Source organism: Pelecanus crispus, chromosome 3 (genome assembly GCF_030463565.1).
Source record: "Pelecanus crispus isolate bPelCri1 chromosome 3, bPelCri1.pri, whole genome shotgun sequence".
Taxonomy (NCBI): domain Eukaryota; kingdom Metazoa; phylum Chordata; class Aves; order Pelecaniformes; family Pelecanidae; genus Pelecanus; species Pelecanus crispus.
In genome coordinates this window covers 133,186,981-133,202,719 of record NC_134645.1, presented here as the reverse complement: position 1 = coordinate 133,202,719, position 15,739 = coordinate 133,186,981, and the positions used below count along the sequence as shown (strand labels likewise).

Here is a 15,739-nt window from a genome sequence, read left to right as displayed (position 1 = left end):
TCCAATTGCCCCTTGAGGTAAAAGTTAATACAGAGATTTGGCTAGCAAACTCAGACTCATCTTCCACTTATATTACCTTGGAGTCCTGGCCGTTTCACAGCTTTTCCTACTCATATTGTCTTGCCTTCTCTTCCCTCAACTAGGGACCCCATCAGCATCCCATTTGCTGGAATCTTCTCACCATATACAAGGGCTTCCTCAAAAATCCCTTCTCCCTTGGCAGCCACTTTTAACAAGACCAAATTTACTCAATTTCAGCTACAGTGTTATGCTAATGAGAACTGATGCAAATGTTGTGCCACCCACAAAACTTAAACAAATTAAACACTATACTATAGGAAATAACTACTCATAACACAATACCAACTAATAAAACTAAGAGAAGGAACCCCATTTTCCAATGAACAGTGCTTTTAACTCTGGTAGACTAGGAACAGGCTAAAAGCATCCAGCTGGTCATACTGAAATGCAAAAAACCTAAGGCTTGTGTTTATAAAGAAACTCTGCTGTAGGAGGTGGGTACCACAACGAACTCGCAGGTCATGCTAACAATCAGCTAAATTGAGCTCCTAATACAGTGCATGATAACAAGGACTAACACAGCAACAGGACCTGTACACATCGGAATTGTGAGCAGAGAAACAAGTCCGCTGAGGTAATACGTTTACTGTTGTACAGTATCAGCTTAAAAAGTTTGCATTATAAACATCTGTTCATGGGATACTAAACTGGGAGTGCTGTTGACTCTCCCGAGGGAGAGGAGGCCTTGCAGAGGGATCTGGATAGATTGGAGCATTGGGCAATCATCGGTGGTGTGAAACTGAACCAGCCCAAGTGCCCGATTCTGCCCCTGGGACGAAGCGATGCCGGGCACGAGCCTGAACTGAGAGCGGGGGCCGGCGAGCGCCCTGCAGAAAGGGCCCTGGGTGCCGGGCGGCAGCAGCTCAGCAGCAGCCGGCAGCGTGCCCCGGCAGCACGGATGCAAACCGCAGCCCGGGGAGCGCCAAGCGCGGCACGGCCAGCCGGCCGGGAGAGGGGACTGTCCCGCTGTGTTCAGCAGTGCTGCGGCCTCACCTGCAGCTCTGTGGGCAGCGCTGGGCCCCGCCATTTCAGGGGGATGTGAAGGTCCTCGAATGCAGCCCGAGGAGGGCAGCCGAGCCAGGTCCTCTGAGGAGCGGCTGAGGACCCTGGGTTTGTCTGGTGTGGAGAGAAGGAGGCTGAGGGGCGACCTCGTGGCTCTCTGCACCTTCCCGAGCAGGGGCCGCGGAGAGGGAGGTGCCGAGCTCTTCTCCCTGGGATCCAGGGACGGGACTCATGGGAATGGTGCAAAGCTGCGTCAGGGGAGGCTCCGACTGGACGCGAGGAGCATTTCTGTACAGAGCGGGCGGTCAAAGCCTGGAACAGGCTTCCTGGAGGGGCGGTCATGCCCCGAGCCTGCCGGTGTTGGAGGCCTTTGGGCGCTGCCCTTAGCGACACGCTTCAGCCCGGGCTCGGCCCTGCCCCGCGGGCAGCTGGACCAGACGATCCTTGTAGGTCCCTGCCAGCTGAACTGTTCTGTGCTATGCTACTCCATCAACAGCTTGACAACTTAGAGTGGCAGCCGATCAATAGAGGTGGGATTCTTTTTTATGATCTTTCAAGGCAACCCTAACAGGCCCAACAGCATTCAGTATTCTGAAATTGCAGATGGCACACTGGAGTGATAAACAAGAACAGTGTAACTAGAGTGATACAGATTACTTACAAACTGAGCAGTAAATTATTGTGATAAAACCAGCTGCAATGGGGTGAGGGTAGGATGGCCCTGCAGAGGGACCTGGCCAGGCTGGACCGGTGGGCCGAGGCCAACTGTGTGAGGTTCAACAAGGGCAAGTGCCGGGTCCTGCACTTGGGTCACAACAACCCCATGCAGCGCTCCAGGCTGGGGGAAGAGTGGCTGGAAAGCTGCCTGGCCGAAAAGGACCTGGGGGTGTTGGTCGAGAGCGGCTGAACATGAGCCAGCAGTGTGCCCAGGTGGCCAAGAAGGCCAACAGCATCCTGGCTTGTGTCAGGAATGGTGTGGCCAGCAGGAGCAGGGCAGGGATCGTCCCCCTGTACTCGGCACTGGTGAGGCCGCCCCTGGAATGCTGTGTCCAGTTTTGGGCCCCTCGGCACAAGAAGGACATTGGGGTGCTGGGGCGTGTCCAGAGAAGGGCAGCGGAGCTGGGGCAGGGTCTGGAGCACAGGGCTGGTGGGGAGCGGCTGAGGGAGCTGGGGGTGTTCAGCCTGGAGAAGAGGAGGCTGAGGGGAGACCTGATCGCTCTCTACAACTCCCTGACAGGAGGGGGCAGGGAGGGGGGTGTTGGGCTCTTCTCCCAAGTAGTTAGCAATAGGACAAGAGGAAATGGGCTCAAGCTGCACCAGGGGAGGTTTAGGCTGGAAATTAGGAGAAATTTCTTCACAGAAAGGGTGGTCAAGCATTGGAACAGGCTGCCCAGAGAGGTGGGGGAGTCCCCATCCCTGGAAGAGTTCAAAAAACGGGCAGAGGTGGCACTTGGGGACATGGTTCAGTCTGGTCTACGCTTGATTGGTTTAGTGTGGAGTTGGTAGTGTAGGTTAATGGTTGGACTGGATGATCTTAAAGGTCTTTTCCAACCTGAACGATTCGATGATTCTATGACACAGGTAGGAATAAAGAATATAGGCCATGATTACAGAAAGACAGCATGAGCTACAGAAAATAACTATTGAAAACAGTAACAGGAGACAAGCAGCTTAGCATGAACAATCCTGTTCCCTTCCCATCCCTCGCCTCCTGCATAATTGAGGGGTGAAAGGTCTGAGATTTCATTTAAGGATATATTCATCATATTTATCATAAGAATGTGATTTTTTTTTATATGTGTATATATACACACGTATATACACACACTCACATACATATACACACACACACACTGATACTGACATGTAAATACCAGGCCAGGCCTGTTATGTTTCATCATTAAAGCAAGCTGAAAGAATGAAGATAATTAAGGACAGAACATTTATTCCTTCAAATTTTAGTATAAGAAATATCTTAGGGATGACAGTAGTATAAGAACACCTAGTACAATTAAAGCTGAATGCCAAAAGGCTTTAATTTAACGAAAGTTTAAACAAGCCCCCAGTCAACACAAAGGCAGGTAGGTGTTAGTATTGCAGGGACAAGACAAAAGCCATGACTACAGACACCCAGTGCTCATGCATCCCTCCACATTTTCTTCCTTCATCGTACTTGCTGCCTATTCAAAGACCTTCTAGCTTTACTGGATTAATTAAGTCCTCAAGTACTGACAAATATTCAAAATCTGCCCTGACAGGACAGCCAATAGATGTGGATTTATCATATCTTCTCCCATTTCTGGGCAAGTTTACCAAATGTAAATAATTTCCATGGTTCACAGGCAATATTCCAGGGCACCAGATATGACTCAAGACACCAAACCCATCTGACATCACTGATGGTAGTTCTCAGTTCAAGAGGAGATTCAGCAGCTTGGGCAGAAGAGTAAAAGGGAAAAAATGCAGACAACTGAAGAGGCGACAGCCAATTCCTCCCTCGCTCAGGTTGCCAAATCACTGTTCCACATCGCGCTCCGTGCCCAGCAAGTGGAGTCCCAAGCCCCTATGAAAGCACGTTCTGGCGCTCGCCCCGTACCTTCCCGAGGGTTAATGCCAGCTGTTGCCTCCGAGCAGCTATTGGTGACTGACGGATGGTTGCAAGCCTAACGGGTCACAATTAAGAAGCAACGTGGCAGTTGATACTATCGTAAACAAGAGGTAGTTGTAGGAATATGAATTTCAGCTTCTCCACAAACCTGACTGAGCAGGAGGAAACAAAAATGGCACGTTCAAAATGCCGCCTTCTGTACCTTGCCCTGAAGGGTAAGGGGCGCAACGAGCAACCTATGTAGCCTGGTACACCCATGCCCTGAGGAGACAACAGAAATGCTGTTCTCGTCCTGAAGAGCGCCCATCACCTGGGCATCAACACAGGATGAAGATGATGCAGGTTCTCTCCTTACTTTGCCTTAACTCCCTGCAAGTTTTGTCAAGTCATTTAAGACTCTTAACTTGTTTAATTTTCAGTCATCTTTTATGACCCAGACCAAAGACAACAAGCTGCCTATGAACTATGCTGATGACATGACAAAAGAACACTGGATCAAGTGAAACACCCTGTGTTCCTAGAGATAATGCATTACTCTGAAGTGTTTCTTTCCTGGAAAGCCTACGTAGGCTAGGCAGCTTTTAAACTATGAAGGAAAAAGGTTTAACTTAACTCAGTTTTGCATGAATTTTTGAAGTAAGACAGAGGAAGCAGTTCCACAACCACAAAAAATTTACAGCAGAAATACTAATGTTGCTCTTTGTCCATATAAACAAGAGGTAAAGAAACTCAAGAAGAATTTCAAGTGAATTTAAGTAATTAAAGGGGAGTGGGGGAAAGATTTAAGGGCTGTTACTTCAAGGCATAACTTAGCTCTAAGAGAAAAAAGTCTGGAAGATATATTCCCCTTAGGCAGGTTATTCCAATTGTCCAATGCATATTTTTCCATAGCTCTCAAACATCTGGATACCTGTCACTGAAAGGACACAGACTTTTGTAGAGATATTCTGTAGTTCACATGATCTGTCAATTGGAAAAAAAAAAAAAAAAAACAGCCTAAGCCACAAGTGACAGCGATGATTTACAATCAAGAAAAAGATGTATAAAAATTGGAAAAAACCCACAATAATTAAAATATCAGTACAGAATGAAACTGCACATTGAAGAAAAGAAGTCAGGAATGGCAGCACATTAGACCAAACACAAAAAGCAGTATATCTGGTTAAGAGTAGCCTGAATATGTTAAAAAGTTACCCTGGCCACTTGTTTAGGCCAGAGAAAAAAAGATCAAAGCTCTGCTCAACCAGCTTGGCAAAAGCTCGAGAACAAAGATAATATACCTACAGAAGACAGTAGCTGGACCACAGAGGAACATTACTTCTCATTGAACTGTGGCAAAACAAAAAGTAGCATGTTTACCAACAGAAAGAAGAAACAAAAGCAGCTGTCTCAGAGATTTGAAGCTAATCTAGAGCGGAACAAAAATCAAAGAATGCAAGATCTACTGCAGGCAAAAGGGAAAAAAAAAATCCAACAAAGCACAGAAGCAAGCCTACTTCACATTTTAATTAAACTGACAGCACTGGCCTTTGCAATTATATTCATGGTAGTAAAATGCTTGAAAGGTGTTAATTCAAAAAGAAAATCAAAATGACTAGTGTAATATAATAATCTCAAGGAAAGGAAGTATCAATTATTACCATGGCTATACAAAACAACTCATACAGCAATCAAAAGTATAAGGAAAAGAAAATCTGGCCATCACCAATGCAACAGCTGGTTCTTCCAGACAACTGTGCTGGAACAAGCAATGAGATAAAATACACCAGCAATAAGGTTGTCTGTGTAACCAAATGAGCAAATCTTGGCCATTTAAATGGAGTTAGAAGTCTACCATGAGTTGGAGCTTGCCCTCCCTCGTAATTTCACTCACAGCAGCTCAGGAGATGCCATCTTGAGAAACAAGCCAAAAGCAGACCTACTTTTTAAGCACGTACAGTTAAGTGTCACTGCCACCTCCCCGAGATTCCTGCTCTGTGCTGGCCCACACAGCTGGGCTACAAAGGGCAGAGCACAGCTGGGAAGAGCGGCAACTGTTCTGTAAGAACACAAAAGACTGTGGCCCCGTGGCCAACCCAGCCTCTGCAAAAGCATTTTGACAGTTCTGGTTAAACAACATACTGAGGGACAGGCTTCACTAAAAATTCACATCAGATAACTCTCCGCTCAGTAAATCAGCAACTTTCAAAAAAAAAAAAAAAAAAAGGGAAAAAAAAAAAAAAAGACAAGAGTCAAGTTGTTCTGAATAGAAAGAGCACTGCTGTTGCTGTCCCCAGGGAGACAGGCATCATTCCCATCCATTTAATGGATAACAGAAAGAAACGCACAAGTTGCCTACTAGGACCCCAAAGGGACTGTCATGGTTCAGCCCCAGGCAGCAGCTCAGCACCACGCAGCCATCGCTCACTCCCCCTACCCCGATGGGATGGGGGGCAGAATCGGAGGAGTAAGAGTGAGAAACACTCCAGGGGTGAGATAAGAACAGTTTAATAATTGAAATAAAGTAAAATAGTAATGATAATAGTAACAGTATAATAATGATAATAATAATAATGATATCCAAAGCAAGTGATGCCCAATGCAATTGCTCACCACCCGCCGACCGATGCCCAGCCAGTTCCCAGCAGCGATCGCTGCTCCCCGGCCAACCCCCCCAGTTTCTATACTGCCCATGACGCCATATGGTATGGAATGGCCCTTGGGGCAGTTGGGATCAACTATTCTGGCTGTGCCCCCTCCCAGTTTCTCGTGCCCCTGGCAGAGCAGGGGAAGATGAAAAAGTCCTTGACTGGCATAAGCAGCGCTGAGCAACAACTAAACCATCAGCGTGTTATCAACATTCTTCTCATCCTAAATCCTAAACACAGCACTATGCCTGCTGCTAGGAAGAAAATTAACTCTATCCCAGCCGAAACCAGGACAGGGACAAATGCATTTCATTTGGTGCTTCAAAACAAACAAGCAATCCAATGGAGTCAAAGAGTTCCATCTTACTGAGCTGCACTATGGATCAGGAAGCGGCAATGAATGCCCCATCCCTGACTCCCAAAGGGAAACAGAAACACCACAGCAAAATAAGTAAGGGAGCGGGGAAAAAAACCAATATCCTACAAATAAAAAACATGCAGACAGAAGTCCATCAGGAAGGTTACCGTAACTCACCAGTACCTCTCTATCCACTACTACCACCTCTGTACCGTTATCCAAACCCGCGTCACACATACGACACCAAGGACGCAGCACAGAGTTCACACCCCTGGGGACAGTGGGAAACACAACTGACTGGCAGGTGCAGGAAGATCTCGGTGCTGAGCCCGGGGCTAGTAAGCTCAGGCAAGTGCCAGTAATACAAAACACCACAAAGAGGGGAAAAAATAGACAGCATAAACTAACTCCAAGTTAGCTACTTTCATTCTGTGCTGGCCCATCCTGCTACTCTGTGACACTTTCACTTGGTAGAGAGATCGTCAAATCACTGCAGATAACTCTGAAAAGCATCGCTTAGGCTTAGGAGGTGTTAAAAGATCAATATTAGGAATTACGAGGAAAGGAATAGAAAATGCCATAAAAATTGGTATACTGCTGTAAGTACAAATCTTGAATAGGCTTGTGAAAATCACTCAGGGCACACAGAATATGAAAAGAAAGTAATTATTTCATGCCTCTGATAATACAAGAGCAAAAAAAACAGCCAATGAAGCGATCAAACATCATATTTTAAAGAGAATGATGAGGAAGCACTTGATCCTGACATGCATATATGTGTATATATAAAAAAAAAAATTAAACCATAAAGCTGACTACCATGAGATGTATCACAGAAGTAAGAATGGCTGCAAGTTGAAATTAAACTAGCTATCTAAAACGGGTGCATTTGTAACTACTAAATACAATAGTCCACATACACTACCTGGCTCAAATTTCCTCAACTCCTGATTATTGCGAGAATGTGTCACAGCAAAACATCTTAGTCTTTTTTCCATTCTTCTGTTCACTTTCTTATTTGGTGGTTTAACAGCAGAAGCTCTGGCTCTGCCACCTAAACATGAAAAAGCTAGAGCAGAATTCCACATATTCACAAGATATTCATTTTCTATCCAGAAGGGGAGTATTGTAATTACACATTTTCTCTTTATTCTTGCTACTGCTGTAATTACAATTTTTAAAGTTGTATTTTTCCACCTTCTGCATTGTAACAGTTGTTCACTCAGCTGCAGACAGGGCTGCAGAAGTCTCCCTGAAGTAACAGGCAAAAAAAGCTTCATCAAACTGCTGTGGATGAACCGCTGAACCAAGGACTCCCAAAGGCCACTAAGGCAATGAAGTCATCATCTCTATTAGGAAAACCCACCTAGGCAATGCAACAGGAGAAACCCCTTCAGCAATGTTACACAAGCCAAGTGCGGACGCTGCATCAAGGAATAGAGGACTTATAATAGGATGTTGGAGACTGGCAATTTTGGGGTCAAACGAGAGGATTTGGATACAATATTCATGGGATGTTTGAGGGAAGGGCCAAAAGTGTGGGAAGAGAAGGATCAAGATGAGTGGCTAGCCAAGTCCTGTGCCTGATCACCACCCGAGCTGTCTTTTTATTAAATTATTTTTCAAACTGTTTTCCGTCCAACTGTGCTCCTTACTCTCTGTGTACGTGCACACACAAGCACGCAGGTCTGCTAGCGAACTGCGAGCCAGACTAGCCAGAAAGTTAGGACAAGAGGTCTTGGGGCCAGATTTCACAGAGACGGAGGGTCTGGGAGACAGGTACTACAAACACCCGTGAAATGGGATTTTCCCCAAGCACTGACCCTTAGAAACAGGGTACGGTTACTCATGTCACCTCTGTTAACACGGGATGCTTGGAGAAGCGCTGTGCTCCCATTTCTGCAAACCGATTTGTGACTGGCCCTGCTTTCTCCATCTCGGGATTTGCCACGCAGCCTCACTGCAGGCAGGACCCGGAGCCAGAGACAGCGAGCAGCCTCTCGTCTCCGCTGGCCCAGCACCAAGTTCCTGGCTGTAACACCTGACCCCCAGCAAACAGCATCAACCGCGGTGTTGTGATTGCTTCCCCGTGCAGGTCTAAAGAGACCGAGGTCTGACAAGGGGAAGGCTCTGGTGGTGCTCGTAAGCGACACGGGCTGGGTTATTTTTAGAAGAGCTCTGTAAAGAACGCAGAGCAAACCCCATTCCTCGGTGACAGGCAGCTGGTGTGTAGCCAGCACCTCTAACCACCCAGGAAAGCTAGAAAAGCAGCAGGCAGCTGCTCTGGCTGCGCCTGCTCCCCCGCCGAGGCCGCATAAAGGCTGAGAAGCGATGCTGGCTGGGGCGGCACCAAGCAAGCTGCCAGCTGCCTGTTACAGTCAATAAGCAAGAACATAATGGGTCTGCAGACAACAGGCCCAAGACAAAGGCTCAATTCCCTCTACATCCTACAGTGCCCCTCGCCTCATTCAAGCACATCTCAAGGGTTCGCTCCTTCCAGGAAGCGCCCAGATGAGCCAATAAAAATGTGAAAAGGCTGCAGGTATTCCCTCTTTTGAGTATCTTCCCAATGGTCAAGTAAAATCATAAAAACTACGGTATGGCATTAGTTTTCTCCACCAGCTGGAAAAAAAACAGGTCCATTGCCAAAGCCTGTCAAAAAGCTGGCAGCCCTCATAGCACTGGTTTGCTCCGAGAACCTCTGCAACCCATCCTCTCTCCAGCAGCAGAATCCAAAGCTCAGAGCATCTCAAATGCCACCTTCCCAAAGAACGATGCCTCCCTTTCCCACAGATGTGTGATAAGAAAGGGAAGACTGGTGCTTATCTTTCACTACCTCAGCAAGTTTCTTTCCAGTCACAACAGCAGCTAAAGAAATCAGACTCAAGCATCACAGAATCCGAACACCTGGTCTATTGGCACTTTGTCTCCAAGAATCCTGCACTCTGTCTCCTTGAAGAAATGTAAATCCAGAGGTGCAAAAGTCATCAACAGGCTCCAGATGAAAAATGATTCAAGAAACTAAAACTCCCACCAGGACTGAAAAGCCAACAAAGAGGTAAAATAAAGATGCAGTAGACCCAGCATTTCATTTCATGTCTTTCTGGGTTCAGCTCACCATAAACCACAGCTCTTTCCTTAACATTTCATAGTGCTAGCATAGATCAAGAGCATATGTTAGCCTGAGCACTAAAATTCATCTGTAACGTTCCACCACCTAGCCATCGAGGGTCCCCTGAACGGCTGGGAACCACTTATCCAAATGACAGCAAGGTCCTTCATAAGAAAAGGAGAAGCAAACCAGTGGCAGTGTAGTAAAGACAGTGGTGCTGCCTATATTAATTTTCTGAATTAATTTCTGCATACCAGCAACAGTGTACAATGAAGAACAGCAAGGCTAAACACTGAACTCGGATATACCCACAGGCACACTGCATGCTGCCTCCAATACTGGTCCTCAAGTTCTGCACGTGACCTGAAACCCAGGTCCACGTGGAACTTCATCATCCTGTCTTAGTCCGCACGTCACAGTAAAGGAAGCTATGAAGGACTGCACATTTCATCTATCTTACCTGGCAGTGGAAAATACCAGAGACAGGAAAACAAGAATTAATCAACATAGCAACTACTGTATGCACAGACACGCTTATATACAAGAGGTTTGTCTCCAGGGATGAGAAAAAAGAACCCCTCGATCTCAGCAGCCACTGAAGTGGGGGCATAACATGGAAAGTGCTCCAGCAGCTGAGCTTGCAAAAAAGTTAGTAATACCTCAAGCATGGGACAACAATCAGGCAACGGCAAGGTCGTTTCTTTCTCAAGGGAGGTTGTTGATGTCTAGCAAGAGCTCAAACATCGCCTTTCAGCCACCCAAGAAATCAGCCGCAAGATTTGAGAATCTGTAGGAGAGCAGCACAACACCTATGTCCGCCATCCGCGCAGGACTGAGCGAGTCAGCGCTTGGGCAGGTTCCCAGCCAAGGGACTGAGTGCAAGCAGGACTGCTTGCATGGTACAAGGTTCTCCCGCTAATCTTGAGCGGCCTGACATGTCGTCAGGGAAAGGGCAAAGGTATTTAAGCAGAGACCAGTACGCTTTCTCCCATTATCTCTCTTTTCTCCTGTAAGTGCCAGGCTTCACATCCTTGCAAACACCTCTGTATCGGGGAACCAAGCAGCATTTGGCAAGAGCCGTACCACAACTGACTACACCTCAGAAGGAGCCTGCAGAAGAGGAAGCCTGGCACACCCAAGTCTGCTCGGTCCCCTTCTCTCCTAACCATGACAGACATGCTCATACACACACCTAAAAGGGAACCTGCTTGTTCCCACATCCACAGTACGATACAGATTCATTCAATGGCACTAAATGGTTACTTCCTAAGCATGTTACAAAGATGACAGCAAAATATTTATTATAAAGCCTTGGCTTGGCAATCACACAATGTTTTCCTACCCAGAAAAGGCACAGAAAGAAATCCAGTCAACAGCTAGCTATTGAACACATGGCAAACTACAGGACCATCTAAGTCGGTGAATGGTCAAGTCCCTCCCGCTAACAGGAGCTTGCCAAGCCCAACACGGTAACACTGGGCTAAAAATTAAAAAGCAGAGCACAAGCTTTCCTACAATTATGTTTGGGCCACTTTTCTGTGTAACTCTCAGGGACAGCAGGCACTGAGCCCAAGCTCTCAGCTTGACGTTTAATACCAGCCAGTGGCAGGAGTCTAAAAATGAACTGCAAGCGTGTCGCTGCCATCCTTCTCTATTAAGAAGTTTCTATTCCTAGGAGGCATAGCAGATATTTCCGAAGATACTTGGACAACCCAAGAAAAATAAATTATGCATGCATGCTGACCAAAAGAAGAAAATGGAGTGTCACGTGGGGACAGCAGAAAAAGAAGGTCTGTCAGGGAGAAACGCCTAAAGGGACTGACTGCACAGAGCTCCAGGTGAGGCCACAGCACCGCTGAACACGGCGGGACAGTCCCCTCTCCCGGCCGGCTGGCCGTGCCGCGCTTGGCGCTCCCCGGGCTGCGGTTTGCATCCGGGCTGCCAGGGCACGCTGCCGGCTGCTGCTGAGCTGCTGCCGCCCAGCACCCAGGGCCCTTTCTGCAGGGCGCTCGCCGGCCCCCGCTCTCCCAGTTTAGAGAGGAGATGCCTTGTGCCGGGCATTATTTTCCCCTTGTGAACCAATATATGTAAAGTTATATTAGTCAATATAGTTTAGCCTAGGCTGCTGTAGCTAAAATATGACCAAGTAATTCACAATCCTGCTAACTTAGAATCGTAGAATGGTTTAGGTTGGAAAAGACCTAAAAGATCAAGTCCAACCATCAACCCAACACTGCCAAGTCCACCGCTAAACCAGTTAAAGGGAGAGAAATAATTGATTTCATGTCTCCTGGCTTGGTGGCTGGATTATTCTTTAATGAAAGTAAAAACTAGGAATCACTGAGGTTGGAAAGGATCTCCAAGATCATCAGCCCAACCAACACCCCATGCCCACTAAACCACGTCCCCAAGTGCCACCTCTGCCCGTTTGCTGAAGTTCACCGCGCTGGCAGCTGAAACTGTCTTCCTGTGTGCCCCCGCCCCCAGCCAGGCTCCGCTCCGCACACGGCTGGAGCGCGCCGAGCCCGACGCCAGCGCACGCCCGTGTGCGGGAGAGCGCGGGCAGCGTTCGGGCTGCTGAGCTCCCATGCGGCTCGGATCACCGCAGCGGAACAAAGACGGAGCGAGCAGCGGGGGCGGCGGGGGCTCCGGGCAGAGGGGAGGCCCCGCCCCGGCCCCGCCGCCCCCGGGAGCCCCAACCCCGCCGGGGCCGCGCCGGCACGAGGGCGCCGCTGGGCGTGGCCAAGGCGGCGAGCGGCCTATGGCAGCTGCCGCTGGTGATGTCAGCGCTTCCCGCCCCCTGCCATTGGCTGGAGTAGCCGTCCCTCGGGGCGCCGCCCCGCCCCGCCCGCGCCGCGGCCCGGCCGAGCCCCGCCGGGGGAGCAGGGGGAGCGGGGCGCGGGGCGCTCGGCAGGGCGCGGGGACGACGTCCGCCGGCGGAGAAGCGCCCGGCAGCGCCTCGGAGACGGCAGCGGGGCTGGCGCAGCCGCCGCAGGCCGTTCTGCCGCCCCACGACCATTTTGTGCCCAGAACCCGCCGCGGAGGCGCGGGCGGGAGGCGACGTGCCCGGGGGTCACGCTGCGGCTGGGTCCGCGACAGCTGCTCCTTTACCGTAAGGGCTGAGCGCCCTTCCTGCTCAGAGACGGCCTGCTCTCCCGCACTCGCAGGGCCCCTCTCCGCATCGCCTCTGTGCGACGCCACCTCTGCTCTGGGAAGTTCATTACAGAGCGTCTACAGCTACTAAAAATAATTTAAAAAAAAAAAAAAGTGAGGCTATTACATTTCCAAACGTACATACAAGTACGCAACTCAAAGCGACAAGTCAAGAACATAACACCCAGGGAACACCAGACTACGCGTAGCGCATACAGTCTTACGCGGCCTGCGACCGCACGTGCCGCCTTCTCTCCGGTAAGCTGCTTTCCAAGGCGGCTGCCTAATTCAGCATCCAGAGATATTGCTGAGGTAAAAGAATCAGGATTGCATCAGCGGGAGAGGAGGCGGCACGTCCCTTTTCCACGGAGTAACACCTCCTCCCTGCCAAGGGGTAGCGAGTAAGAGCCTGTCTACACGGCTGCACTGACCGGAATAACCAGTGTGAACCGAGCCGTCGCGCTAACAGCCCCTTAGGGACACCACGCTGGCCTGAGAGACGCTTTACTCTGGTATACTGGGAAAGTAAAACTGTTATTCCAAAATAAATTTGATGCTGGAACATCTGCCGTGGGAGAATTTACTCCAGGGAACAAATCACTCCAAAAGCTGAAGACACCAAAAAGAGTTACGATGTCATACAGTTCAAGTGAACGAATGCCACTCTACAAGCTTGGGCCTAATCAAGCCACAAATTTACGTGCAAAATCAAGAGACAAAACCGAATTTAACTGCGTGATCACTAGAAGCCCATGTTTTTCATACACACGTGAGACACGGGGCCCACACACCGGCAACTGCAGCCAGCGTCAGTCAGCACGGAACCAGCGCTTCCTGCGGGGAGGCGGCGCAACCTTGACGGATGAAGGCTTGAGAATCAGAGTCCCCGAGTTTACCCCAGGCCAGTCAGCAATTCGTTCTGTGGCCTTCACCAGTCATTCCTCTATCTGTAAGGTGGAACAAAGCTCATACCTCTAACACCCAGAGGCGGCCTGCCTTCAAACCAACCAGCCGCTCTCGTTCTCAACCTACAAGACGGTAATTTGGCCACGCAGAAATTTTAAGGAACTTCTTGTGTTTGGGCCTTAATTTGTCTGCAGATGGGGAAACTGAAATCCAAAGAAAATACTAGAGCCTACCAAATCTTACATTTATGGAGGAGAGTACAGAAAAGCCTGGAAGCAAATTTATCTTTCTGCGTCAAAATGATTGGTAATAAATAAAACATACTGAAAAGACTACACAAACTGAACATTAGCTTTGTTCCCCAGCGTGTGCCAGTTCAGCACAGATCACAGGAAAAAGCACTTCAGGCTTTTGTAAGGGATATTTTGTGGAGGATGGACTTAAAGCTTCATACAGATACCCTCCCCATTGCAACCCAAACCGTACAGCTTCACCAGAAAAGGCACATTCTTACTACACCATGCTAAGATTTGGCTTATGCTAACAAAGCCAAGACAGCTTTCAAGCAAGCAAAGGTAAGGAACTGCGGGGAATCCTTGACCTTACTTTGACCTCCAAATTTACATCAGAATAAATGACTCTGTCACCACCACCAGAGTTTGAACTGCCCTGTGTCTACAGTAATGGATAAAGCAGACGAACTCTATGCTCAGCCCTGACTTGGCTGAGAAAAGCTATGTCAGCACTTGTCTCGCAGCATTGGAGTTAACATTTTCTGTCTTTCAGCAACTACCACAGCTACACAGCTTGCCCAGCCAGAGCAGGTTTCACCGAGCCAACGTGAAGCAGAAACCAGTTTGCGGAGACAGCCCCCAATAAGATAAACAGAGCACAGCAAAGAGTGGAAAAAGGGAGAGGTCCAAAACAGTAAGATTTAATCTACCTGTGTCTTCATACAAGACAATTCTGATGTACCCACTGAAAAGCAGATGCGAATCGGACAAGCCAAAAAGCAAGTCTGCGTGAAATGGCTATGATTTATCCTAATTGAAGACTTCAAAGCGAACCAAAACCAAGGCATAATTCAAAAGCTGATGAGACTGGGTAACACCACAGTCATCGCTCTTCATCATTCCCAGAGCAAAAGAGCTGCGAAACGAGATGCACACAGGAGTGCTGGAGACACTCCCTGCTCAACACAGCAGCAACAGCTGGCCCTAACACCATCCGTACAGAAGAGCCTCCAGCACAACAAACGCGCAGGGAAGAAAAGCGGGCCACGCTCTGGCTTCGACGCTCCCGAGCTCAAGAGAAGACAGCCCCGCAGCGCGCAAAGGGCTACCCACCTCCCTGCCACCCCAGGGGCGCGACGGGCCCTCGCCGCCGTGGCCCGGGCTGTCCCGGAGACAGGTGGAAGGAAGAAAGGCGGCAGGGCAGGGCAAGGGCCCACACGGGCCCCGGGCCCCGGGCCCCACCCGGCTCGGTTAGGGCTCCCCTGCGCAGCCGGCGACCCAGCCCCAGCACCAGCCCCCGGCACCGACCTCCTCGCGTCGCTTCTGCCAGCGGCCGCACGGCGACTCCTCCAGGATCTCGGACTCGTCCTCGCTCTCCTCCTCCTCCTCCTCCTCCTCCGGGGGCGCCGCGGAAGTCACCGGCGCAGACACTGAGGTCATTCCCGGGCCGGACGATGCGGACTCCGGCTTCGAGTCGGAGCCGCCGCTCGGCACCTGCTTGGACTCGCCCTCCGACATGCTGCGGTCGCACAACCTGCGGGCCGTGAGGCGAGACGAGGCGGCCGTGAGGCGAGACGAGGCCAGGCCAGGCCAGGCCCGGTGGGCCGGACCGGGCCGCGCCCGCCGGGCCTGTCAGCCGGGGCCGCGCCCCGGGCCTGC

The 15,739-nt window shown here is 49.6% G+C and overlaps 1 protein-coding gene across 5 annotated transcripts in view; it reads right to left on the bottom strand.

Annotated features, from left to right (window-relative positions):
• NRBP1 (nuclear receptor binding protein 1) overlaps window positions 1-15,598 on the bottom strand; it is a 42,341-nt gene extending 26,743 nt beyond the window's left edge. For all 5 annotated transcript variants that reach the window (XM_075707353.1, XM_075707355.1, XM_075707352.1 and 2 more), the window contains exon 1: window positions 15,389-15,598. In XM_075707353.1, the coding sequence (XP_075563468.1) occupies window positions 15,389-15,598 (210 nt within the window). The remainder of the gene's footprint in view (window positions 1-15,388) is intronic.
• Between the last annotated feature and the right edge of the window lie 141 nt (window positions 15,599-15,739).